This window comes from Mobula hypostoma, chromosome 25 (assembly GCF_963921235.1).
Source record: "Mobula hypostoma chromosome 25, sMobHyp1.1, whole genome shotgun sequence".
NCBI classification, from domain to species: domain Eukaryota; kingdom Metazoa; phylum Chordata; class Chondrichthyes; order Myliobatiformes; family Myliobatidae; genus Mobula; species Mobula hypostoma.
In genome coordinates, this window is record NC_086121.1 from 24,896,453 (window position 1) to 24,922,014 (window position 25,562).

The following is a 25,562-nucleotide window of genomic DNA, read 5'->3' on the forward strand; positions in this document are numbered from 1 at the left end:
CTATTTTTCTTTGCCTTTGAGAGTAGCATTTACTTACGTTGTAGGTTATCTCAAGATATAGACCACAAATCCACACTGCACTCATGCCCTTGCAGGAACGTGTTGTAGCCCTGGCCGATTCTGTCATCCCCTTGCACAAAAAAATATGTCTCCTTCATAAGCCTTCCAAGTCCCTTCAACACTTTGGGATCACTCTCCCACCCCTCTCTCATCACTGTAACCTTGGCTCACTCCTGTCCTATAATTGGAAACATTTTATGTTATACGCCTTTAAGAACCGGCTGCAAATATTGCACCTGTGACCTACATGCGGACAAGTGCAAGAACTTGCAACACAAGAATAGGATATGCTGCAGCAAAATCACTGATGCCATTTTCGGTGTGCTGTTACATGTGGATATTCAATAACACCCTCACTCTTTGTGTGACTTTCACAGTGTTATAGACCACAGACCATAAGACATAGGAGCAGAATTAGGCCATTTTGTCTATTGAGTCTGTTCCACCCTTCCATCATGGCTGATTTATTAAACCTCTCAACCCCATTCTCCTGCCTTCTCCCCATAACCTTTTATGCTCTTACTAATCAAGAAACTATCAACTTCCACTTTAACTATACTCAGTGACTTGGCCTCCACAGCCATCTGCAGTATGAATTCCAAAGATTCACCATCCTCTGGCCAAAGAAATTCCTTCTCGTCTCTGTTCTAGAGGAACATCCCTCTATTCTGAGGCTGTGCCCTCCAGTCCAAGTCTCGCTCCTCTGGAAACATCTTTCCATTGTCCACTCTATCTAGGCCTTTCAATATTCGACCGGTTTCAATGAGATTATTCATGAAGCAATTCCTAGGACTGTCTTTAACATCGATCTTCATTTCCTCAGCCCATTATAATTTGCTTACCACTGAAGCAGGTAAACGGTGGTTGGAATCCCCCTGGTCCTACACCATCTCTGGAGCATCCAGACACCAATCTCGGACTATTATTTATTGACTACATCTTTGTCTTCAATACTTGGAATTCCAAGCAAATTTATCACCAAACTCTGGACCCTAGGAGTCAACATGTCCCTCAGCAAGTGGAGCTTTGTCTTCCTGAGCAACAGAGCAGAATCAATAAGAATAGGCAACAACACCTCTGCCGTGATTATTCTAAACACAGGCGCTCCACAAGGTTGTGTCCTCATCCCCTAACTCTACTCCCAGCACACTCATGACTTCATGTATGTATTCTGCTCTAACTCGATCTACAAGTTTGCAGATAATATCACTGTGGTGGCCGTATAACAGATAACAAGAAGTCAGAGTACAGGAAGGGAGGCAGAAAACTTAGTAACATGGTGACATGATAACAATCTTTCTGTCAACGTTGGCAAACCAGAGGAACTGGTCTTTGCTTTTAGGAAGGGGGAGCAGTGCACGTGCGCTTGTCGATATCAATGATGCTGAGGTTGAGAGGCTGAGAGCTTTAAGTTCTGTTGAGTGAATCTCACCAATTGCCTGTCCTGGTCCATCCTGGTCCAGCCTGGTAGATGTCATGGCCAAGAAAGCTCACCAACGTCTCTACTTCCTCAAGAGTCTAAAGAAAGTTGGCATGCTCCTGTCGGACCGTTACCAATTTTTACTGGTGCACAATAGAAAGCAGCTTATTGTGTTTGGTAAGGCAACTGCTCCACCTGAGACTGCAAGATACCGCAGACAGTTGTGGACACAGCTAAGCACACATGAAAACAAGCTTTCCCTCTTTGGACTCTGCCTTTACTTCTCGCAGCCCCATACAAAGACCCTACCCACCCCAGACGTTCCCTCTTCTCCTTTCTTCCACTGGGCAGAAGATACAAAAGCCTGAAAGCACCCACCAGCAATCTGACGGGTAATTTCTACCCCACTGTTATATTAAATCTTCCCCAGTGTGATAAACTGGATGCTTGGCCTCACGTTACCTCGTTATGATTTTTTTGCACCTTATTGTTTACACTTTCTCTGCAGCTGTTACACTTTATTTCCCCCCCTCCCCTTTTCCTTCTCCTTGGGCCTCCTGTCCCATGATCCTCTCATATCCCTTTTGCCAATCACCTGTCCAGCTCTTGGCTCCATCCCTCCCCCTCCTGTCTTCTCCTATCATTTTGGATCTCCCCCTCCCCCTCCCACTTTCAAATCTCTTACTAATTCTTCTTTCAGTTAGTCCTGACGAAGGGTCTCGGCCTGAAACGTCAACTGTACCTCTTCCTAGAGATGCTGCCTGGCCTGCTGCGTTCACCAGCAACTTTTATGTGTGTTGCTTGAATTTCCAGCATCTGCAGAATTCCTCGTGTTTACACCTTATTCTGCATTGCTATTGTTATACCTTGTTCAATGCACTATGTAATGAACAGGGTGAAAGACAAGCTTTTCACTGTATCTCAGTGCATGTGACAATAATAAACCAATTCCAACTTTAAGGACTAACATTCTGCAATTTAAAGTGGAAAAATATTCACCAAAAAAAAAGATCTTTTCCTACCTGGCCCAGTTTTTTTTACCCTCTTAATATATTATTTTATCTTTCAAGAGAGCTGTCTTTCAGAGAAGCTGTTTCAAGATGCCTTTCCTAAAATAATGGCTTACAGAACTGAAAGGGTTAACGTGGATTGACTTTACTCATCTCTAGCAGGCAGTCGTCTAAAAGGAAAGGGAATTCTGGGGAAGCCAGAAGTCACAGGGGTGCAATGTTCCTTCAATCCTTTCTTTTTCAGTAAAATTAATCACACAAGATTTTAACCAGAGTACAAAGAACTCTCTGTAAACAGCACCTGGATGTTTCAGCTGGAGGAGATGATGCAAAAACGAACAGGCTATTTCTTGTGTGAAATACATCATCTGTCAAAAGACTTCCAGAGTGATTGGCCTTATCTTAGAACCGCATTATAGTGCATTTTTTTAAAACAGAAGTTTGACGATGGATAACGGAGTCTGTGCGGAGTGGATAGGTTAGGGAGCAGCTTCCTGTTTGCTGTACTAATGCCTGAGGAATTCATTCTCCTTTTATGGTAAAGTGAAGCAGAGGTAGGCGGACGGGCTATCCCTGAGTGAGGGAAGGAGATAATTAGAACCAGTTCAGACTCAGAGTGGTTCTGCTTGTAGACTCTGAAAGAGGTGAGCTAGTGAAATAAAAACCCTGCAGGGTTGTTGGCCTTCCTACGACAAATACTACAGTTTCGGTAAGTGCCTCAGGGAACTCTAAGTGCAATTGGATTATAGGTGTCAACCGGTAGCCAGTAACATACAGTAAGTATTTATAAACTGCCTTTTTCAAACCGGCTTGGGTATTGTTCCTGCTACATTGTTTCCTGCTGTGTTCTTCCCTCCTTTACCGATTGGGCAGATGCGAGCTGAACATTAGCTTCACAACCTTTTGGGCATCCTCTGGTACCTCATTGTTCTTCAAAAATGCACTCAGATAAGTGGGTGTTGCTCTGCTTTTTGAGAGTACTTGTCTGTAAGTATATCGAAACAAACCAAGAGGATTAAATGAGTCCAGGATTGAATAGCTTGTCATACGAAAAGCATTTTTCAGTCAGAGAGTGGTGAATCTATGGAATTCTTTGCCACAGGCAGCTGTGGAGGCCAAGTCTTTATGTATATTTAAGGCAGAGGTTGATAGATCCTTGATTGGTCAGGGCTTGAAGGAATATGGGGAGAAGATAGGAGATTGGGGCAGAGAAGAAAATCGGATCAGCCATGATGAAATGGTGGAGCAGTCTCGATGGGCCGAATGGCCTAATTCTGCTCCTGTATCTCATAATCTTAAATGAATTGCTCTTCTCCATCCCTGCAAATAAGAAGTTGAATGGTTTGTCCAGTATTCTTCCTTTCTTTTAAGTACAATTAACCATACAAACTACTAATTGAAACAGAAATAATTCTCAGCAAATTAAACACCTGAATATTTCATCTGGGTGTGTCTAATGCAAAATTGACAGGCTATTTCTTGTCTGAAATGCTTCATCTGCTAGGCAACTTACAAAGAAGTTGGTCTTATCGTAGAATCATTAAATAGTGTTGTAAGCAGAAGAGGTTGGAGTGGGTTGAGAGCGGGAACCTTTGCTGATTTATTTCCCCCACCATGTTTTGGGACAGCAGCCAAACTCCCAGTGCCACAACCACGAGTAAACCCAATAAACCCTGGGATCAGTCAGCATTGTGTATACATAGAGTTGAGCTTTGAACTACTTGCTCAACACACCTACTACTAGGTGGGGCATTGCAATCAGTCATTTCCTTAGAACTTGCATGGCACATTAACAGTTTCAGGAAGGTTTAGACAGCACCTAAGCCACAGTATTTGCTCGGTTTGTTTGTACTCAGTCTGAGGCCCTAGAACATGGCTATCTTTCTATGATTTATGTCCTTTATGGAAGGCTGCTGGTATCATTATGACTGCCATTGTGACAAATCACATTGGATATCAGGGCCAAATGGGTTATTGATGTTCTGAGTATTTTTATTGCATGTGCCAAACAACACATTATATCCTTGAAGCAACATGTATCTGAATGGCTGCCTGTAGAGGATTGGTGCAGGCTGTGGTAGCAAAAAACTACAGTTTGCAATCTCATTTGCTCCTTACTAGAAGTGGAACTTTCAATTACTCTGTCCATCTGGTTGCAACAGCTGAGTCTAACAGAAAGGGACATGCTTTTCTTAAAGGTCTTGTCATTTTCGGTCTATAATTTGGTAATTTCCATTAAAATTCTTCTATTGATTTGTTTTATCTGAAAACATAAAAAGTATGAGGGCTAGATCTAGTCCTGATGTATTTGGACAAAATAGGTGTGTTCATAAGGCTTTGGTTTGGTTCTTATTTGTAACAGAACTGTGAATGTCAATGCATCAACATAAGGTCAACTTTGGGAAGCCATCCTGTTGGAAGACCCCTCTTTGATACAAGAAGTTCAGCAGATGCTGGAAATCTTGAATAACAGAAACAAAATGCTGGAGGAATTCAGAAGGTCTTGGTGAAATGTCAACAGTTCACTTCCTCCCATAGATGCTGACTGACCTGTTGAGCTCCTCCAGGATTTTGTTGTGTTGCTGAAGACCCCTCTTTGAGCCCCCGTAAGATTCGTTCCTTGCATCTTATCACTCTTTTTCCTTGGTAAGAAGCATGTTATCTTGCCTGCGTCAGCACAGCTTACCAAAGACTGGTAGCTCACTCTAATATTAACCAATGTCATCAAGCCTTCCCTGTATCAATAAGATCATAGCTGATCTATGCTGGCTTCAACTCCTTTTTTGTGCCAGTTCCTCATAACCCTCAATTCCTTGATCTTTCATATCTGTCTGTCTAGGTACCATATCCGATGAGGACTTTGGTGACCATGGTTTTCCATATAGATCTATCCTTCGTTTTTTGGATGACTTCCATTTCCTCGATGTGTAGCCACCTGGCTATGCTTTCGATGTACATAAGCCGAGGTCTTCCTCTAGGTTTGCTCCCCTCGATCTTTCCAGAGAGTGTGAGTTTTTCTAGTTCATCTTTCCGCATGATGTGACCTAGGAATCTGAGTTGTCTTTCTCTTATTGTTGGTCTGAGTGATCGAACTGCTTGGGCTCCTCTGGGAACTTCTTCATTTGATGTGTGTGTGGTCCATGATATTTTTAACATTCTCCTGTAGACCCAGTATATGAAAGAGGATCTATTTTCACCTTAACTACGGTGTATCTAATGATCTGGTGTCCATGCCACTCTCGGGGGCAGACAATTCCAGAGGATCATTGCCCTCTGAGAGAAGAAATTCAGAAACCTAAAGAGAAATATATTTGAATAGGCAAGAAACTAATCTGTTTATTGGCCCTCTCCAATGGTAGGGCCTCTCTGCTGTCAGGATTTGGGAACTGGAGAAGCAGCCATACATTCACCTTACCTGAAATACAACGACTGGTCTTTCAAGTACAACAGAAGTTTGTTTTAAACATCTCAGGTTATTTTTTGAGCACCTCAGTTAATCTGTGTTTCAGCAGCCGCAGCTGATATTTACCTTTTATCGCGTCTGCCCTACCCAGGCCTCCGCAGAGGGTTAGATGTACCCCAGACCAAAGAATCTCAAGTCCAGTATTGTCGTTTGCATCTATAGGTATTGCAAATCAAGGATGTCTCAGACAAGAAAAGTTTCTTCAGTTTATATTCAACTTGCTACTCCTGGGACTATCAGCACCCCGAAGCCATATAAATCTCTTGAAGCTGCAAGGGTGGTCGACAATAGACATCAAAAATTAGTGCCGTCAGCACCTAGATCTGGGACCTCCTTCAACAGATTTGAAAATGTGGGTGTGAAAGGAGTGGCAGCGACCGTACAACCAGACGTACGTTCCGCTAGCGAAGGTAAGAAAAGAACAGTGTGCGTCTCAGTCTCTCATCAGTGTGACTTCATTCTAATTCATTTCCGTGGAACTCACAGTGGGCATAGTTTGAGATGATGAATCAGGGCTACTGTCCAATTTCAGGTTGTTTAGATTGCATTAGGGTAAAGACACAGGTGGAAGTGGCAATGTCTAAGGTAATTTGATTGTAGGTCTGCCCCAAAGGCATAGTGGAGAAACGCATTACTGATCCATACAGATAAGGGCAGTCCACATTCAATTCTATATCAATCCTTAATTAACTTATCTCAACACCCCTTTGCTTACAGAAGGGAAAAAAACAACCAGACTTCATGAACTTTTGTGATCATTATCCAGTGATTCCTGCTGCAAAATGTATGCATGTAATGCATCAGGTAAAACTAGAAATGGATTTGACTGTCATGGATACACAATTAAAAATCCTTCCAACACTTATTGCAAGTTTGTACAAAGGATGGATGTTTAAAGAAAATTTCAGAGGATAAGCCTGCACTTCCCCATCTTGTAATGAACCTTCAGGAAAGACAGTGGGGTCTTGAATCTGCTCAGTGAGATTAAATAACAGGCATAAAACTTCATAAGGAAGTTAACAGTAATTGTTGATATTTTAAATTTTCATTGTTCATTTTAAAGCAGCTGAGCGCCCAAACTCTTTTAAGATCATTGGTTCAGAATGGTTTCTGTCACTCTGATCGATCTATTGCAGAAACGTCCCATCATTTGGACGTGCCTTAGTCCTGGCAACTTCATCTGCCCATATTACAGGCTCTTCTTTTTTTGCAGATTACCCCCCACCTCCCCCTCCACCTGCTCCAGAAAACATAAGAGATGCATTTTACCCCAGTGAAATGTCACTTCCTCCTCCTCCACCACCTCTGCTTTCCCATGAAGGGGCACTTCCATCTGTAAATGACTCCAACCAATCCAATGTGCAGAAACCAACTGGTGGAGCAGGCCCTAGAAAGCAGGTAGGAGGCTTAATTTTTCTTCTTCACCTATTTTGCCATGATATGCATCTTTGCAAACGTATGAACTTTTGATATGTCAGACACTGAGTGTGATTGAGCTATGCACAACCTTACTTTCCTGTCATGAGGTGAAAGAAAATCTAGAAAAAGAGAGTGAAATAAATTCTCTAATGTACATTTTTTTATACTAGGAATTTTCTCCAACCTCTGAATCTGAGAAACACAGCGTTCCTAATATGGGAAACACACGGGAAAACTCAGCACCTCAGACACTGAATAACAAACTGAATGGTTCACCAAGTTCCAGAGAAGGTAGGTGGGTATTGTTGGTGTGGAATGGATTCACATATTTATTTGTTTCCTGGAACATAGCTGGGTATTGACTATCCTACAGAAACTAAAAGCATTTAATGCTATCTCTGTTGTTTTATGTATCACCTACTGACACGTATTTCATTTGCATAAGCAGAAAAAAAATTCCAGCCATCACCTTTATTAATTAATTGCCAACATTTGGTAGCAATTGTATTGAATCTCCTGGGAAGTATGGAGAAGCACCCCTGCATTCTAAGCTTCTCTTCGAATTGGGGAACTGGACGATGCATTGTGAATAAACTCTTATTGGGCTTCCAGCCAGGTTTAGGTATCAATTATAACCGGCGTTGCGATGACCAACTCTGCTATCTTCATCGTAACATCGGTCATAATTGACGCCTGTACCTGGCTGGAAGCCCGAGAAGAGTTTATTCATCATATACATTGGGAAGGCACTGGATCCTTTTCGTTGCTCAGAGCAACAACATGTTGATTGGGAATCTAAAATTGATTAATTGAACTATTGGTTCATAATTAAAGCATAGCTGTTCTTAGCCATAAGATCTCAAAATTAATATTTATGTGGCTTTATATTTGCATGTTGATTAAAAGATTAAAAGGGCAGGGTGCGCAAGTTATTTTTTTGAGTATTGTTTTCTATTTTTATGTCAAGGTTGGCGTTCATTGTGGAAATACTCACATTTACCCGAATGATAATCCTGGGCACCACAGTAACATTGCAGTTAGTGCAACACCGTTACAGCTGGGGGTGTCGGAGGTCAGAGTTCAATTCTGGCATCTTCTGTAAGGAGTTTGTACCTCCTCCCAGTGAACAAGCGGGTTAGCTCCGGTCACTGCAGTTTCCTCCCACAGTCCAAAGATATATCAGTTAGTAGGGTAATTGGTCATTGTAAATTGCTCTGTGATTGAGGTGAGGGCCTCTGTCGCTCAGAGTTGTCCGTAGATATTGCATCCTAGCTGTGTAGATACGCAAGCCTGGGCAGTACGATACGGAGTTCAAGTTGTTGCCCATATAGCAACTCCCCCTCTCCATGGATCTGATGAACCCAAAGGAACGGCAGAGACTGATAAAGTTTGGTATCAGCAGTGTCATAGGAGTTGCCAGTCAGCATTGAACTCAATGTAGGACGGCCTTTGGGACTCCAGCTCCGGGTTTTTCCCTTGGGATTTACTTCCAAAGCCTTCCCCAGGAGAGGGCATAGCCACAAGGAGGTGGAAGTTTGAGATCAGAGGTTTCCTTCTCCTAAATGAGCTACCAGCTACAGGTGATGAGATGAAATGACTGGTTTTACGGCACCAGTAACCCACCTTTTCCCCTTCTGTCAGTAGAAACAGTTCCGCCGGGCTTGGTAGCTAAGCCACACGTGAAGGCCAGGAGCTGGACTTGGTTGTCAGAGGCTATTTGAGGCACATGTCATTGGGAGCATTTAATAGGTAGTGGGAGCTTGTCCCCATTACCTCCCCTGGCTTTAACAACCTTAAGGATCAGGCTAGGGTTAAAATAGGTGTGTTGCTGGGCATTGCAGATTGTTGGTTCCGAAAGCCTTGTTCCACACTATATCTCTAAATAAATACATCAAAGTAAAATAAATTTCTGATAAAGGAGTGCCTTTTTCTGCATTTCATGGCTATCTAGAGAAGACAACTATCAGAGTTGTATTGTACATAGACAGATTGATCCCAAAGGAAATTACAGTGTCACAGTAGCAATACAAGTGTACAGAGAAGTAAGAAGGAATAAAATATGTTACCTCAAACAGTCTAACAGGAGAGGGTTATCACTTCCTCGGTAATTGGTTGACTCATTTTAGAACCCAATGACCAAGGTTAAAAATGACCTCATGTAGTGCTCTTCGGAGCAGCACAGTCATTTTAGTTTATTACTAAAAGTACTCTTCTGTTCAGCCAAGGTGACATGCAGAGGGTGAAAGAATAAAAAAAAGTTACCTCAAACAGTGTAATGGGGTGGGGGGTCATCACTTCCCCAGCTATAGGCTGACTCATTATAGAACCTAATGGCTGAGGGTAAGAATGGCCTCATGTAGAGCTCTTTGGAGCAGCACAGTTATCTTAGTCTATTACTCAGATGCCCCTCTGTTCAGTCAAGGTGCCATGCAGAGAGTAAGAAATATTGTCCAGAATTGTCAGGATTTTCCGTAGGGTCCTTTATTCTACCACAGCCTCCAGTGTGACTAGTTTGACTCCTATAACAGAGCCAGCCTTTCTAATCAGTTTATTGAGCCTTTTGGCATCACCCGTGTTGATGCCATTGCCCCAGCACACCACTGCACTGGAAGATTGTACTGGTGACAACAGACTGGTAGAACATGTGAAGGAGAGGCTGCTCACTACAAAGGACCTCAGTCTCCTCAGGAAGTTGAAGCGACTCTGGCCCTTCTTGTACACAGCCTCTGCGTTGGTTCTCCACTCAAGTCTGTCATCCAGGTGCACCCCCAGGTACGTGTAGGTCCTCACCACATCCACGTCCTCATCATCAATAGTAACAGGGAGCAGTGCAGGCTTAATCTTCCTCAAATCCATCACCATATCATGCGTATTTTCACAATAAAATGAGCCTTTGAACCTTTAATGCCAGAAATGTTTTGGTATTACCATACCTGTGGTTACTCTCTGATTTCTGTTGGACAAGATTAGTTCAACTGTTTATTTTTAAATGCAACTTTGACTGCTGGGGTATAAAACCTTAATGCACCCTTCAGTTTTATTGTTGATCCAAACTGGGAAAACCAAACACATCTGTGGTATTAAGTTGGACTCAAAACAACACATATTATGTAGTAAATTCAAACTGTCAGTGACATGCTGTTGACAGGGCAGAGTAGAAGCATATTGTTGGGACAGTACAGAAGAAACTTCACATTGTTGTTTAATATGTGCATTAGTAAATTTGGATGTGCTTGAAACTGAAGAGATTTTTTTCTTATACACAAAAACATTCTTTAACTATCACAAACAAATATATTAAAACTTCTCCATTATAATCTGAAAGTTCAGTTTCTGAAGAGCGTTAAGATTTTCTTTGTTTTGATTGGTTTGATTTCTTAAAACTATTTAAGAATATTGCAATCATATAGTATAGAACTTCCCTCCTCAATTAGAAGGTACCACAGAGTAAACAAGCGTCACTTTGATTTAAATGTTTCAGAAGTAAAACAATGTTGAAAATTGCGTTCTTTGGCAAGTTAAAAAACACAAGAACACTGTGTTGAAATGTAAAAAAAGGATTCTGAGCTATTAAATTGATAAATAATAAATTTTCTTAAAGAGACGCTTTTTAAAATAGAATTTCAACGGTATTAGGAGATATACCATGGTATGGAAACAAATTCATATAATGAATACAACTTAATATTTAGTTTCTCTTGTACCAATTGCTTTATCTCAACCAGATTATTGGACCATTTGCCACTGAGTCATGAAGTCTTCATGAGTATGAGATCTGCTGGTTGCTGACACAAGTTTCCCAGAAGCTGTACTTTCTGAGAATTGTGACGAGATTGGTGTCTGGGGTCTGAGATTGTTGACTTGGTTTTGAAATGCTAGTCAAACTGTGAAGCATTAGTCTGTGCCCTAATTCTGTCTAGGCTCTAATGTACAGTTCTGTTCCTGCTAGGCTGCACTAGATTTGGGGAAGTTAAGGACTTGGTTTTTTCCCTCTCTTAGATATCTGTGCATTTTGCAACCAACCAATTCCTCTAACCGTCCCTGCTGTTCAAGCCATGGACAAACTGTTTCACGAGAATTGCTTGAAGTGTAGAAAATGTGACTGCAGACTCGTGGGAAAAAACTATTATAACCTAGATGGTGATCTTCACTGTGAATCTTGCTACCAGGTACTGTGATTATTTCTTTTTATAAAGTTCCTGTTTTCCTTCTTTGTTTTCCTGAGGGCAATGACATTTACTGAAGAAAAGTTTTATTGCTTAGTACCGTATAATAATGTTTTGACATTGACAAAATCATAGTTAAGCTCTGTAGTATGTATCCAAGATATCTTCAAGGGCCGGTGCCTCAGGAAGGCAGCATCCATCATTAAGGACCCCCACCACCCAGGACATGCCCTCTTCCCATTGCTACCGCCAGGACAGAGGTACAGAAGCCTGAAGCAACACTCACAACATGCTGGAGGAACTCAGCAGGTCGGGCAGCATCCATGGAAATGATCAGTCAACGTTTTGGGCCAGAACCCTTCGTCAGGACTGTAGAGGGAAGGGGCAGAGGCCCTATAAAGAGGGTGGGGGGAGGATGGGAAGGAGAAGGCTGGTAGGTGCCAGGTGAAACCAGTAAGGGGAAAGACAAAGGGTTGGAGGAGAGGAAGCAGGGAGGTGATAGGCAGGAAAGGTGAAGAAGGAACAGGGGAAAACACAATGGGTAGTAGAAGGAGGCGGAACCATGAGGGAGGTGATACTAGGGGATGCTGCCTGACCTCCTGAGTTCCTCCAGTGTGTTGTGAGTGTTGCTTTGACCCCAGCATCTGCAGAGTATTTTGTGTTTACAGAAGCCTGAAGGCACTCACTCAGCGCATCAGGAACAGCTTCTTTCCCCCCTGTCATCTGATTTCTAAATGGACATTGAACCCATGAACACCACCTCACAACTTAATTTTTTTATTTCAGTTTTTGCACCACTTACTCTAACTTAAATATCTGGGATCTTGGGAAAAACCTGAAGAAAACCCACGGAGTCAAGGGAGAACATGCAAACTCTACACAGACAGCACTCAAAGTCAGGACTGAACCTGGACGTGTAGCACTGTGAGACAGCAGGCCTATGACAGTGTCACTCTGCCACTCTTTCTACTAAACCTTTGCTAAAGCAATGCTCTGGACACTATCCTCTACATGTGAATGTGAATAAAATAAAACTGTGGGCTGTATATACAGTCTTTCAGTGCAACATTGTAATTTTCTGGCACTGTTTTTCTGTGTAAGATGCCCTCTGGAAGGTGGACTATGTGGCACATCACAGCTGTCACCTATCTCTACACTTCCTGACAGCATTATAGATAATCTAGCCCCTGGGAAATAGAAACTTCATTTTTCTCTGCAGCTAGGACTATTGGCTTGAAAGAATCAAATTAAATGTGATACTGGTTATGCCTAAGAAGCCCATATGTAATACAGGTCACATAAATATCTTCCCAATATAATATTATTATTTCTACACACATCTCATTCAGTGCAGTTCTACTGAGAAGCGAAAAAAGCAACTTAATGGAGACCCAACAAATTTGGCTCAGGTAATATAATGTGTGCAATATAATGGGTCCTACTTCTGCCAGCTGCAGTGAGGATGCTAACTATGATTTCCATTCTCCCTTAAATTGCAGAACACCTTGGAGAAGTGTGCAAAATGCAACAAAACCATAATGAGTCAGATTATTAGAGCTATGGGCAAGGCTTTCCACCCTGACTGCTTCACGTGTGTTGTCTGTCACCGGCTTATTGGAACAGAGCGTTTTGGAGTGAACGAAGCTAATGAGGTTCACTGCCTTGAAGACTTCCAGAGGTATAATTTCTACATTGCTACATAAAAAGAGTACTGAAAAGATCGTGTTTCAGCTGAAGGTTTGCTTTTACACTGATTTATAGTTCTAACTTACCATGGTAGCAACCAGGGTAGTATACAATCATTGACACTCTCTAAGGTGGCTCAGAAGGGAATTGTATTGCTTCTATCGTACTGATCACAGTGTCTGCAGTGAACAGGAATAGCAGGTCGCAACTACAATAGCACTTTGGATGGCAAAGTTAGCTTCAATGCCCCTGGGATAGGATGGGAAAAAAAATCAGTGATTTGTGCTGGAAAGTGAATGGAAATGAATGAGGATTGGATCAAGCTCTGATCTGAAGAGCCTATTTAACTCCCATTAGTTCATTCCTCTAGAAGCACTCTAGTGTTAGCCCACTATTGCATCAATTTGTTTCTCAAAGCCATCCAGCTTTCTATTAAACTTCTTGCCAGTCCATTCCGGGTGTTGATCACTCACTGTGTGAAAATAACTTTGAGGAAAATATGAAGAAGTCTGCTTAATGGCTATGTCTGACCAAAACAATGTTGTTGTAGATTAGACTAGTAAATGAGCCAATATTTCCCCATTGAATAATTGTAATATCCAAGTTAAATTTAATATCCTTGCCATTCAAGGTAACTAAAAAGGTTACCCATTTTCATGAGGAGTCTGGTGCAAAATTGCAAGTCCACTTTCTATCAGTCTGTGGCACTGTTGCACATTGAAACTGCCTTGCAATCAGGAAATTTGGATTACAAACAGCAAGTTAGCTTTACTGGCTGCATATTATTAATAAAAAAAAACTAATGCAAGACTTTTTGATCAGAACATCTATTTGTTGGATGACACTCATACATGCCCCTGTTATGCCAATATACAGTGTATGTTGATTCTGCAAGAATAACAGGAAATATTTAGTGTCAAATAGTGCATGTGGATTTTTTTTTTGAGGAGATAACTAAGAAAGATGATGAAGGTTCAGAAGGTACGACACAAGGGAACGTTGGTGTGTTGGCAAACTGGATCCAAAATTGGTGTGGTGATAGGAAATGGAGGGGTAGGGTGGATAGGTGTTTTTCTTACTGGGAGTCTGCAACAAATGGTGTACTGCTCGGGTCTGTGCTGGGAGCTTTGGTTGCAAATTTATATACAATTGACTTGGATGAGAATGTAGGTTGTACGAGTAGTATCTTTGAAGGTCAACAATTTCCATGTTGTGCTGTAAAAAAAATTGTCAAGGGATACAGTGGGACAGATCAGCTGGACAGTTGGGCTGTGCACTGACAGATGAAATTTAATCCAGACAAGTGTAAGGTAATAGTCTTATGTAAGTCAAATTCTGTAGAATATATAAATGGCATGGATCTTAAGAACATAAATATACAGAGAGACTTATGGTGCAAGTCCATAGCTTCCTCAAAGTGGTGACACAGATACATAAGGTAGTGAAAAAGGCATTTAGTAAACTTAGTAAGCTGAGGGAAAAGGACCTAGTGCTTTCCTGGCATTTATGACGAATAAAGTCTTTTCGGGCTTCCAGCTGGGTACAGGTATCGATTATAATCGGCGTAATGATGACAGACGCCGCCGTTTTCATCAGGGATTGTGGGCTGAGGCGTTGAAGATTAGAGTTGTCACTTCATGTTGCAGTTGTACAAACGACTGGTTAGATCACACTTAGTATCGTGTTAGTTCTGGCTGCCACACTACAGGAAGGAGATGGTGGCTGTAGAGAGTGAGCAGAAGAAATTTACCAGGATGTTATGCCTGGGATGGGGGGTAGGTGATGTAGTTAGAAGGAGATTCGATAGACTGTGTTTATCTTCACTGGAAAGTAGCGGACTGAGGGCTGGCATTATAGAGGCTTATACAATCTTGATAGTCAGCATCAAGACTGTATAAGCCTCTGTATTATACAAGAGCCTAGAACTAAAGGTGATAGGGGAGAAATTTAAAGGAGTTCTAAGAAGCAATTTTTTCCACACAAAGGATGTGAATATAGAAACATAGAAAATAGGTGCAGGAGTAGGCCATTCGGCCCTTCAAGTCTGCACCGCCATTTATTATGATCATGGCTGATCATCCAACTAAGAACCCCGCCTCAGCCTTCCCTCCATACCCCCTGACCCCCGTAGCCACAAGGGCCATATCTAACTCCCTCTTAAATATAGCCAATGAACTGGCCTCAACTGTTTCCTGTGGCAGAGAATTCCACAGACTCACCACTCTCTGTGTGAAGAAGTTTTTCCTAATCTCGGCCCTAAAAGGCTTTCCCTTTATCCTTAAACTGTGACCCCTCATTCTGGACTTCCCCAACATCGGGAACAATCTTCCTGCATCTAGCCTGTCCAATCCCTTTAGGATTTTATACATTTCAATCAGATCCCCCCTCAATTTTCTAAATTCCAATGAGTACAAGCCCAGTTCATCCAGTCTTTCTTCATATGAAAGTCCTGCCATCCCAGGAATCAATCTGGTGAACCTTCTTTGTACTCCCTCTATGGCAAGGATATCTTTTCTCAGATTAGGGGACCAAAACTGCACACAATACTCCAGGTGTGGTCTCACCAAGGCCTTGTACAACTGCAATAGTACCTCCCTGCTCCTGTACTCGAATCCTCTCGCTATAAATGCCAGCATACCATTCGCCTTTTTCACCGCCTGCTGTACCTGCATGCCCACTTTCAATGACTGGTGTATAATGACACCCAGGTATCGTTGCACCTCCCCTTTTCCTAATCGGCCACCATTCAGATAATAATCTGTTTTCCTATTTTTGCCACCAAAGTGGATAACTTCACATTTATCCACATTAAATTGCATCTGCCATGAATATCTGGAAACAGCTGCTAGAGGAGGTGATGGTGGTACTTCGCCTCCACGCTTACAGCACTTAAAAGGTATTTGGAAGGATCCTTGTATAATAGGAAAGACAGCGAGGGATGGAGGCTTAATCTGGGCAAATGGGATTTGTGTAGCTAGGCATCAGAATTGGCATGGACCTTCTGGGACATAAGGGCTGTATATTTTTATGACTGGATTTCAATATCTGGGTATGACTTATAAGCCAATAGATAAGAAAAAAAGTCCATGCTGATAATATAAAGGAGATTATCATACATATTGCTTAGAGACCATAGAATATTTATACATTTTAACCTCCTCTCACATTGTGAACAATTGAATTTGCCCTCATCTCCTTATAACCAGGAATTGAATTAGCAAAGTTAATAAAAAGAAATGTTTTTCACGGCACAGGCTGATAAGTCAACTGTCAAATATAGAGCTGAGAAACACAGATTACAAGGTCTTGGGAATGCAAGGGTTCAGTTTTCAATGGATTGAGTTTTCTGGTTTGCAAGGGAAAAAAATTAAACCAAACGATAGTTCCCCTGGAAGGCATGTGGTGGTACACATTGAGTGAAGAAGCATCATATTAGCTCCCAAATATAGTTTCTGAAGACTAGATATTTATGAAAGGTCCCGGAGGTACGCCTATGTATTCTCAAATCAACAACTTTCGGAGAATGGATGAAAATTAATGGATTGGAGAAAAACCAGATTCCTTTTAAGTTTTTCCACTTTTTTGTAAATGATGCTTTCCATTGCTTATGTGTGGTTACTGATTATGGTTTCATATCTTTCAGGAGATATGCTCCGCAATGCTGTGTCTGCAGAATGCCGATCATACCTGAAGCTGGACAGGGGGAGTGCATGAACGTTGAACTGTTTGGGCTCCACTTTCATGTGAACTGTTACAGATGTGAGGTGAGCCCTTGTGTATGGAGAAAAGAGGTTACTTTATTTCACTCAAAATTATGGCCGGTTCTTTGTGGTAAATATTCAAATTAAAAAAAAAATATTGTTTAAGTCAGAGTTGTTGAGGTTACAAAGGTTTCAGATATGGTTTCCTTTGTACGCTGAAGCAGTTATAAGAAGCACTATAACTAGCCTTCAGATTAATAGGGCACGCACTTTGATCAATAACCGGTGACTTCCCACAAAATGCATGTATCTGGATTGAGTTTACAGGATTAAGCTTAACTCTGTGACAATCTCAGAAAGGTGAATAGTCTGCCAATATTGTTTCTTTAAATATACCATCTAGGCTCAGTCTTGTTTCTAAGAGCGAGTAAAGAACATTCTGAACGTTTATTATTCCGTTCTTTATGCAGTTGTCTGTGCTAGATAGTAGACACGAGGTGTAATTCCATGTGGTTTTTAATTCATTTCCTGTAACAAGGCTCTGCATCTTTGCTATCAACATTTCATCGAGTGGAGCTGCTACATCTGCACTCTAGAGATCAATGTGAACCATCTGAACGATGAATTTTAGGTAGAGGGGTTGCTGCAGCAAAAAAGGTTTCAGGAAAGACAATAGAAGAGAGAATGTTAAAATATAGTCAAACTAATTTCTGTTTTTGAGGGAAGCAGCAATATCTATTGCAAAGTATCTCAAAAGTGTCTTCATCTCTGAGTAATGCGAAGGATTTGTGGAGGACAAATTCTGTTATTGCAGGCATACCAAGAATGGGCTGAGGAGAATTTATCCACACCTTGGTGCAAAAGAGCAGCGATTTTATAATGGAAGACTGAACATCAGAGTACGTAAATAATAAAAAGTTTGTAATTATATAATAAATTCGCATCCATAGATCCCTCAAAATGACAGCACAAGTTGATAGGGTGGTTAAGAAGGCACACTGTGTGTTGGCCTTCATTAGTCAGGGTATTGAGTTCAAGAACCATGAGATAATGTTGCAGCTCTATAAAACTCTGGTTAGAACACACGGAGCATTGTGTTCAGTTCTGGTCGCCTCATTATTGAAAGGATGTGGAAGCTGTAGGGAGGGTGCAGAAGAGATTTTTACCAAGATGCTGCCTGGATTAGAAAGCATGTATTATGAGGATAGGGTGAGCAAGCTAGGGATTTTCTCTTGGAGAGAAGGAGGATGAGAGGTGACTTGTAGAGATGTACAAGTTGATAAGAGGCATAGATAGAGTGGGTTTATCCATGGCAGAAATGGCTAATGCAACAGGGTGTAACTTTAAGGTATTTGGAGGAAACTATAGGGAGGGGATGTCAGAAGTAGTTTTTTTATATATATACAGGGAGTGTTAGGCACATACTGCCAGGCTTGGTGGTAAAGGCAGATAGATTGGGGACATTTAAAAGACAATTAGGCACATGGATGAAAGAAAGATGGAGGGCTTTGTAGGAGGGAAGGATTAGATTGATCTTTGATTAGGTTAAAGCATTGGCACAACACTGTGGACCAAAGGGCCTGTACTGTACTGTGCTGTTCTATGTTCTGAGTAGCAACAATCAATATGTCACTCCATTTTTGTTTCTAGGGTCTGGAGGGACAGAGGTAGTGAATTGGTGGAAGAGTGTAAGAGTTTCTTTATGGAGAGGGAATATTGTTCCTTGCCCTTCCTTGGACAGATTGGGAATAGAGTGGGCCGGAGAGCTATCTTTCCATTACACAGAGACATGTGATGTGTTACACCAAGCTGTGGGGTTGACCTATTTTGGAACTGAAGCATTTAGGAATGATTCTTTTTTCATGGAATTGTTGTGATGGAGTAGGAAGCTCTTCAATCCATGAAATCCATGGCAACTCCTTGTGTAGCTATCTATTCTGTCCCATTCTCCTGCTCTTTCCCTGTAGCTGGATAAATTGTTTTCCCTTTTGAAAGCCCGATTAACTCTGCTCCATTTAGACAAGCCATCACCATTTGTAGTGATTTTTTTAAATATCCGCACATTCTCCCTCTGTTTTACTTTGCACTTTAAATCAGAAACCCCTGTCCATGGACTGCTAATGAGAACAACTTTTCCCAGTCCTATTTAAACCTCTCACAATCTTGTGCACTTCTATCCTATATCTTTGCTCCAAGGAGAATAACCCCAGGTTTTCCAGTCTATACTCATTGCTGAAACCACTCATCCTAATATATCCCTTCTGAATCCACTCCAAGAACTTCACTTGTTTCCTAAGGCATGGTGACCAAAATTAGACTTAATATTGCAGATGTGATCTAACCTGGTTTTATAAGGATCCAACATAACCTCCCACTTTTTAATTTTATACCTATATTTATGAGTCCCCAAATCCCATTACCTTTTAAAGTGTACTACCACTTTCAAAGATTTATAACTGTGCCATTTAGCATACATTATTTTCTGCCTAACTGTAACATTTCCTAGAGCAAAGCAGCAGATTTAGGCCATTCAGCCCAAAGAGTCTGTTCTGCCATTCTATCATGACTGATTCATTATCCCTCTCAAGCCTTAGATCCTGCCTTCTCCCGTAACTTTTGATACCCCTACTAAACAAAAACCTATCAAACTCCACTTTAAATATACCCAACGACTTGGCCTCCTCAGCCATTTGTGACAATGAATTCACCATCCTCTAGCTAAAAAAATTCTTCCTGATTGCTGTTCTAAAGGGATGTCTTTCCATTCTGAGATTGTGCCCTTAGGTCCTAAACTATAGGAAATATCCTCTCCATATCCACTCTATTTGATAGGTTTAGATGAAATCCCCCCTCTTTCTTCTAAACTATAGCGAGCAAATGCTTCTATTATGTTAACCTTTGCATTCTCGGGATCATTCTCATGATCCTCTGGACCCTTTCCAATGCCAGTACATCCATTCTTAGGTAAGGGGCCCAAAACTGCTCACAATACATGTGGGGTCTGACCAGTGTCTTATAAAGCCTTAGCATTACATGCTTACTTTTATATTTTAGTTCTCCTGAAATGAATGCTAACATTGCATTTGCCTTCCTCACCGCCAACTCAATCTGCAAGTTCAGCTTAAGGGAATCTTGCATGAGAACTCCCAAATCCCTTTGCACTTCTGATTTCTATATTTTCTCCCCATTTTGAAAATAATCTATGCCTTTATTCCTTCTACCAAAGTGCATGCCCATACACTTCCCGACACTATAATCCATCTGCCACTTCTTTGCTCATTCTCCTAATCTGTCTAAGTCCTTCTGCAGAGTCCCTGCTTCCTCAACACTCTCTGTCCCTCCACCTATCTGCAAACTTGGCCACAAGGCCTTCAGTTAATGGGAAAAGAAGCAGTCCCAATGCAGATCCCCATTCTTGGTGCTGAGATCGTTCCCCATTCGATTTCTCCTGCCAACCAAGTTCACTTGCAGTACTATCCTAGCTATCTATTCTAACTTTGTCTGGGGAGCCACTGAAAATCTGCAAATATTGTTTTATATTTTTAAGCTTTCCATGGGTCTTCTTTCAGAGTTACAGTGGACAATCTAAACAATCCTTACAGAAAATCAGTTGATAACTAGATCGTGTTAGAAGTGGTGACCTTTAATTGAGTAATGTCACAGCTCACTCACGTGGACCTTATCAATCCAATGACACTACTTGAAAAGGGACAGAGTGTTGGTGTCCTGGTCAAACTCCATTGCACAATAACACCCACAGAAAGTGACCTATCGGTTACTGAACTCTCAATGTTTGAGGACTGATGCTGATATATTTTCCTCTAAAACAGCAGTCACATACGTCAAAGCAAATCTTTATACATAGTCATAGTCATACTTTATTGATCCCGGGGGAAACTGGTTTTCGTTACAGTTGCACCATAAATAATAAATAGTAATAAAACCATAAATAATTAAATAGTAATATGTAAATTATGCCAGAAAATAAGTCCAGGACCAGCCTATTGGCTCAGGGTGTCTGACCCTCCAAGGGAGGAGTTGTAAAGTTTGATGGCCACAGGCAGGAATGACTTCCTATGACGCTCTGTGCTGCATCTTGGAGGAATGAGTCTCTGGCTGAATGTACTCCTGTGCCCAACCAGTACATTATGTAGTGGATGGGAGACATTGTCCAAGATGGCATGCAACTTGGACAGCATGAAATATTATGGAACATCATAAAACTTGTAACTTACAACATCCATACAGTACTTTACTGTAAGACATCATTAAGAATTTGCTGTGGATTTGTAGTCTAAACTCAAATAATCTGTTGAAAGTACAGAGAAACTCTGCAGAATGAAGTCAGCGGCATATGATGAAAGGCAGTTTCAGCCAGATATTTAGAAAACAATATGCAAAAATAGGAAGAATAAACACTATGTGTTGCATTAAGTCATGCTAACCAGAGAAGCTCCAGGTTCCATATTAAGTTGTCCTGTTATATGATGAGTTGCTCTCACCCAACAGTACTGAAATACTCTAAATTCTGGCCATGACCACTTAGATACATGTCCTGGCTGTATGCAAATTGGTTTCTATGTTTTTCACATTGTAATAGTGACCTTAACTATATAAAAAAAACCTTTCTTTCTGCTCATTGTGCTTCAGAAAAGGGTATCAACTTTCTTCTTGCAATCTCCAGTTTGATAGTTTTTGATTATGAAAAAGGGCTTGACCTTCAAAGTAAACTCAACAGTTGCAGGGATCTCAAAGTTTCAAATTTATTATCAAAATATATATACTATGTACAACTTTGAAATGTATCTTGTTGCAGGCATTCACAAAACAAAGAAACACAGTGGAATTCACTAAAACACACACACACAAGGCCGCCACATATCCAATTTGCAAAAGCAGACAAACCGCACAGATAGTAAAAAATATGAGAACAAAAACACATGGAACATGAATTACAGAGTCCCCGAAAATGAATCCACAGCCACGGAGCCAGGTCAGTGCAGAGATAGAGTGACGCCTACCCAGGAGCCCAATAGCTGCAGGACAACAACTGCTCCAGAATCTGGCACCATGGGACACAAGACTCCTGTACCTTCTTACTGAAGGTGGTTGCGAGGAGAATGGGAGAATGATCAAACGCAAGCAGATGATGCAGAACACCTGTTTGTTTTCCACTCTCATCCTCGATGATTTTAATCTTGCTTGACGTTTTAATTGGTGCGGAGTAATAGAGCTGACAACGGGTTTGTCTTCTGCTATCAGGCTTCAACGCAGCATCCACCCCCAGTGATGGGCATCCCGGCTGTACCAGCGCTTTCTAGACTCTAGTTCACTGAATCTCCCAAATCGCAAAAGCACCAGATTGTTTAGTCAGTTCAAAAGTACATCCTTAATAGGGAAATTACAGGCTGCAGACTGCAGCCATCACAGTTCAGAAGAAGATGTATGCATATATACTAGATGTATATCTAATCCCACTATGAAACTAAATTAATAAACATATTGATTGCACTTTACAATCAAGATGACATTAGTATGTTATTGAAAAAAATAGATTAATGAAGACCTCCCAAAATTCCTCAGGATACATGCAATGTGTGGTATGAATTCAGGACAAGGATACAACAGCAGACTTCTCTGTATGAGTCAGTAATTTATATACTACACCATCAAATATATTGAACCATCAAAAATATGACTAGAATTGTATGTACTCCCATAACTGGGAGAACTTCCATTTGAAAGACCACATCTAGAACAGTTTTGCTCATGGGGACGTTTAGGTCAGAACTGCTGCCCATGATACATCTCAAATCATATTTCGTTGGTAGAACATTAGATCTGTTGGACAAACACATGGTAGAAACCTGTAAGTGGAGGAAGTCCATGCTGCTTTCCTGGGAAATGCACTGAAATTGCAACAATATACCCTCTCATATTTCACTTGGAAGAATAGGAAGCTTTAAATAGAGCAGAATTAACTCAAGGCTTTTAAAAAGTAAAATTATATATAGATTAAACCATAAAACATAGGAGCAAAATTAGGCTATTCAGACCATTTGATGGAGATGGAAGCCTCATTTTGCAGCAAAGGAGACCAAGGTAAGCGACAGGTAAATACTGAGCATTTCTCTCTCTAGTAATGATCATAGATCATCCTGATTGCTGTATCTGAGAATGGTGCTATTCCTCTCATTCATGAAGCTAGAGTAACAGGGCTTTGGGATGTTAGGTTAGCAAACAGGTAGGGATCTCTGGTCCATCATCTTTTTAAATGTGGTACGGAGGAGAAAAACTTAAATCACAACGTTTAAAGTGACAGCAAAGGAAGTGAGTCTGATCTAACATGAGCTAGTTCTTCAATTCAGAATTCACCTTACTTTTAATAAGAGCTTTAATTGACAAGGTGCGTTAGTTGATTGTAATGTTAGTTGATTTGAGAATAAAAAATGATGAATATAACACTAAAATACTCTGGAGATTTGAAGTCTGGCAGAGGAGGGAAAAGGAAGAACTACTTAGCAGGTCAGGAAACCAAGACAAGATGGTTCATGTCAACGATCCTTCCTCAGAAATGAGAATAAGTAACTGATTTTATTTGAAAATCAGCATCTTAAAATATACTTTTAAAATTCCATTTTTAAAGGAAGATCATCAACCTGAAATGTTAACTGTTTCTCTCAGTCAGTGAAGATTATACAGATATGAATAACAGCACTTGGTATCATAGTAGCAGTTGACTGTGGCACATCTAGAACCCTTAGTAAAACTGAAGTCAACGGGAATGTTAGGGTAAACTCTCCAGAGCATTAAATCATATCTAACACCAAAGAAGAAGTCTGGGTAGCCTCCAACCTGATGGCATGAATATTGATTTCTCCTTCTGGTTAAAAAAAAAGTTTCACTCCCCATTTCTTCTATTTCCCACTTTGGCCTCTTACTTCTTCTCACCTGCCTATCACCTCCCCCAGACCCCCTTCCTCCTTCCTTTTCTCCTATGGTCCACTCTCTTTCTCATCATACTCCTTCATCTCCAGCCCTTTATCTTTCTTACCCACCTGGCTTCACCCATCACCTTCTAGCTATTTCCCTCCGCCTAATCCCGCCTTTTTATTCTGGCATCTTCCTTCTTCCTTTCCAGTCCTTTAAAAAGGTCTCAGCCTGAAATGTCGACTGTTTATCTATTTCCATAGATGCTGCCTGACCCGTTGAGTTCCTCCAACATTTTGTGTGTGTTGTATTTAGAACTAATACATAGTTTTATAGTTCTGTAGTAGTGTTCTAATTTATTCTGTATTTCATCTAAATACATAATTTGTTACTCAGCAGTTTTGTCTTTTTTATACCTTTTAAATTATTTCCATGAAAACGGCTAATCGGAATAGCTTCTTAATTGGACCAAACATACTGGTCCCGATATGTCTGAATTAACTGGAATCCACAGTATATTTTTAAAAAAGTATCACTGCAGAGCTAGAAGTTTCACTACGAAGATCTAAACAAAAGCTTAAAAACTGAAAATGCTAGAAATATTTAACAGGTTAAAGCAGCCTGTTTCAGGGCAAAGACCTTTTTTGTAGAACCAGAAAGGTTAAAGATTAAAAACTTCAAAAATGTTAATTCTTCTACTTAGGCAGTCACTGGGTGCTTTGCTTCCACTCCAGTTTTTTTTTGGGTTTTGAGGTGCAATCCACACACTGCCATAGGTAGGGTAGTGTTCGTTAAAGTTGGTTTGATTAGAGCATTGTGTGGTTCTGCTTACTGCTGTAATAGACAATCTGAAAGTTCAGTTTCTTCTGGCTTCTTCTCCAATTTGTGACTGTCAAGGCTCGGGGATTCCTGCTTACTAATTTTCAAAGAAACTTTTGAGAATTGTCCTTGAAATATTTTCTGTATCCCCTATGAAATTTCTTACTACAATGAAGTGAAACTAGAATACTGTACTTGTTTCATACGTCAGACAGGTAGATGAGCTGGTTGAGCGATCTTTTTAATTTTGGAAAGGAGGCAAAGGTTGAATAGTTTCCCGTTCATTTTGTTGGAGTCAAATATTGAAAAAAATTATGAGAGTTAGTCTTATGATACTGCCTTGCTTGGTTTCACTCTGCACCAGTATTAAGTTTGTGGTGGAGCTATAGAGCAAACATAGAATATAAACAAATTTGAGGACTTTCAAATAGTTAAGAGACTCACAAATTAATGTTGAAGGTTATCGTAGGAATTAGAAAAAACATGTAGTGATGGGATGGGTGTTGCTCCCCACATTTTTCTTGGGTTCATTTTACAGTAAATATCACATCCATAATACTTCTCAATGGCTGGAGCCTGCATTACAACTCTAGGTGGAACTCTTTGGCTACTGGGAGAAGACAGTTGAGGATTTTTGTGATGACTTCCCTTGCAAAAATTGGAGGCTGTTTCTGTAAATACTGACACAAGCTTCACCTCCTTTCTTGAGTTCATCACAATTGTATCATCTCTGGCATGCCCTTATGCGCTCTGAGTGGAATGAGATGAGGTTATGAACATGTGCCATGTGTTAGAACTTCAGGAGGGGTTCCATCTCCTCCAGAAGCCTTGTTGTTTCTCCAACTGTTGAATAATCTTTCCAACACCTTTCTGGGGTAGTTACAGTCA

The 25,562-nt window shown here is 40.9% G+C and overlaps 1 protein-coding gene across 3 annotated transcripts in view; it reads left to right on the forward strand.

Annotated features, from left to right (window-relative positions):
- The window catches only part of fblim1 (filamin binding LIM protein 1), a 57,091-nt gene that overhangs the window by 13,928 nt on the left and 17,601 nt on the right, over positions 1–25,562 (forward strand). Inside the window, exons 1-7 of one of the 3 annotated variants that reach the window (XM_063033294.1) lie at positions 2,885–3,266; positions 6,116–6,363; positions 7,167–7,351; positions 7,543–7,663; positions 11,372–11,541; positions 13,038–13,216; positions 16,868–16,988. In XM_063033294.1, the coding sequence (XP_062889364.1) occupies positions 6,132–6,363; positions 7,167–7,351; positions 7,543–7,663; positions 11,372–11,541; positions 13,038–13,216; positions 16,868–16,988 (1,008 nt within the window). In that variant the 5' untranslated portion in view covers positions 2,885–3,266; positions 6,116–6,131. Of the gene's footprint in view, positions 1–2,884; positions 3,267–6,115; positions 6,364–7,166; positions 7,352–7,542; positions 7,664–11,371; positions 11,542–13,037; positions 13,217–16,867; positions 16,989–25,562 lie in introns of those variants that run through there. The other 2 variants (XM_063033293.1, XM_063033292.1) reach the window with 2 other exon arrangements.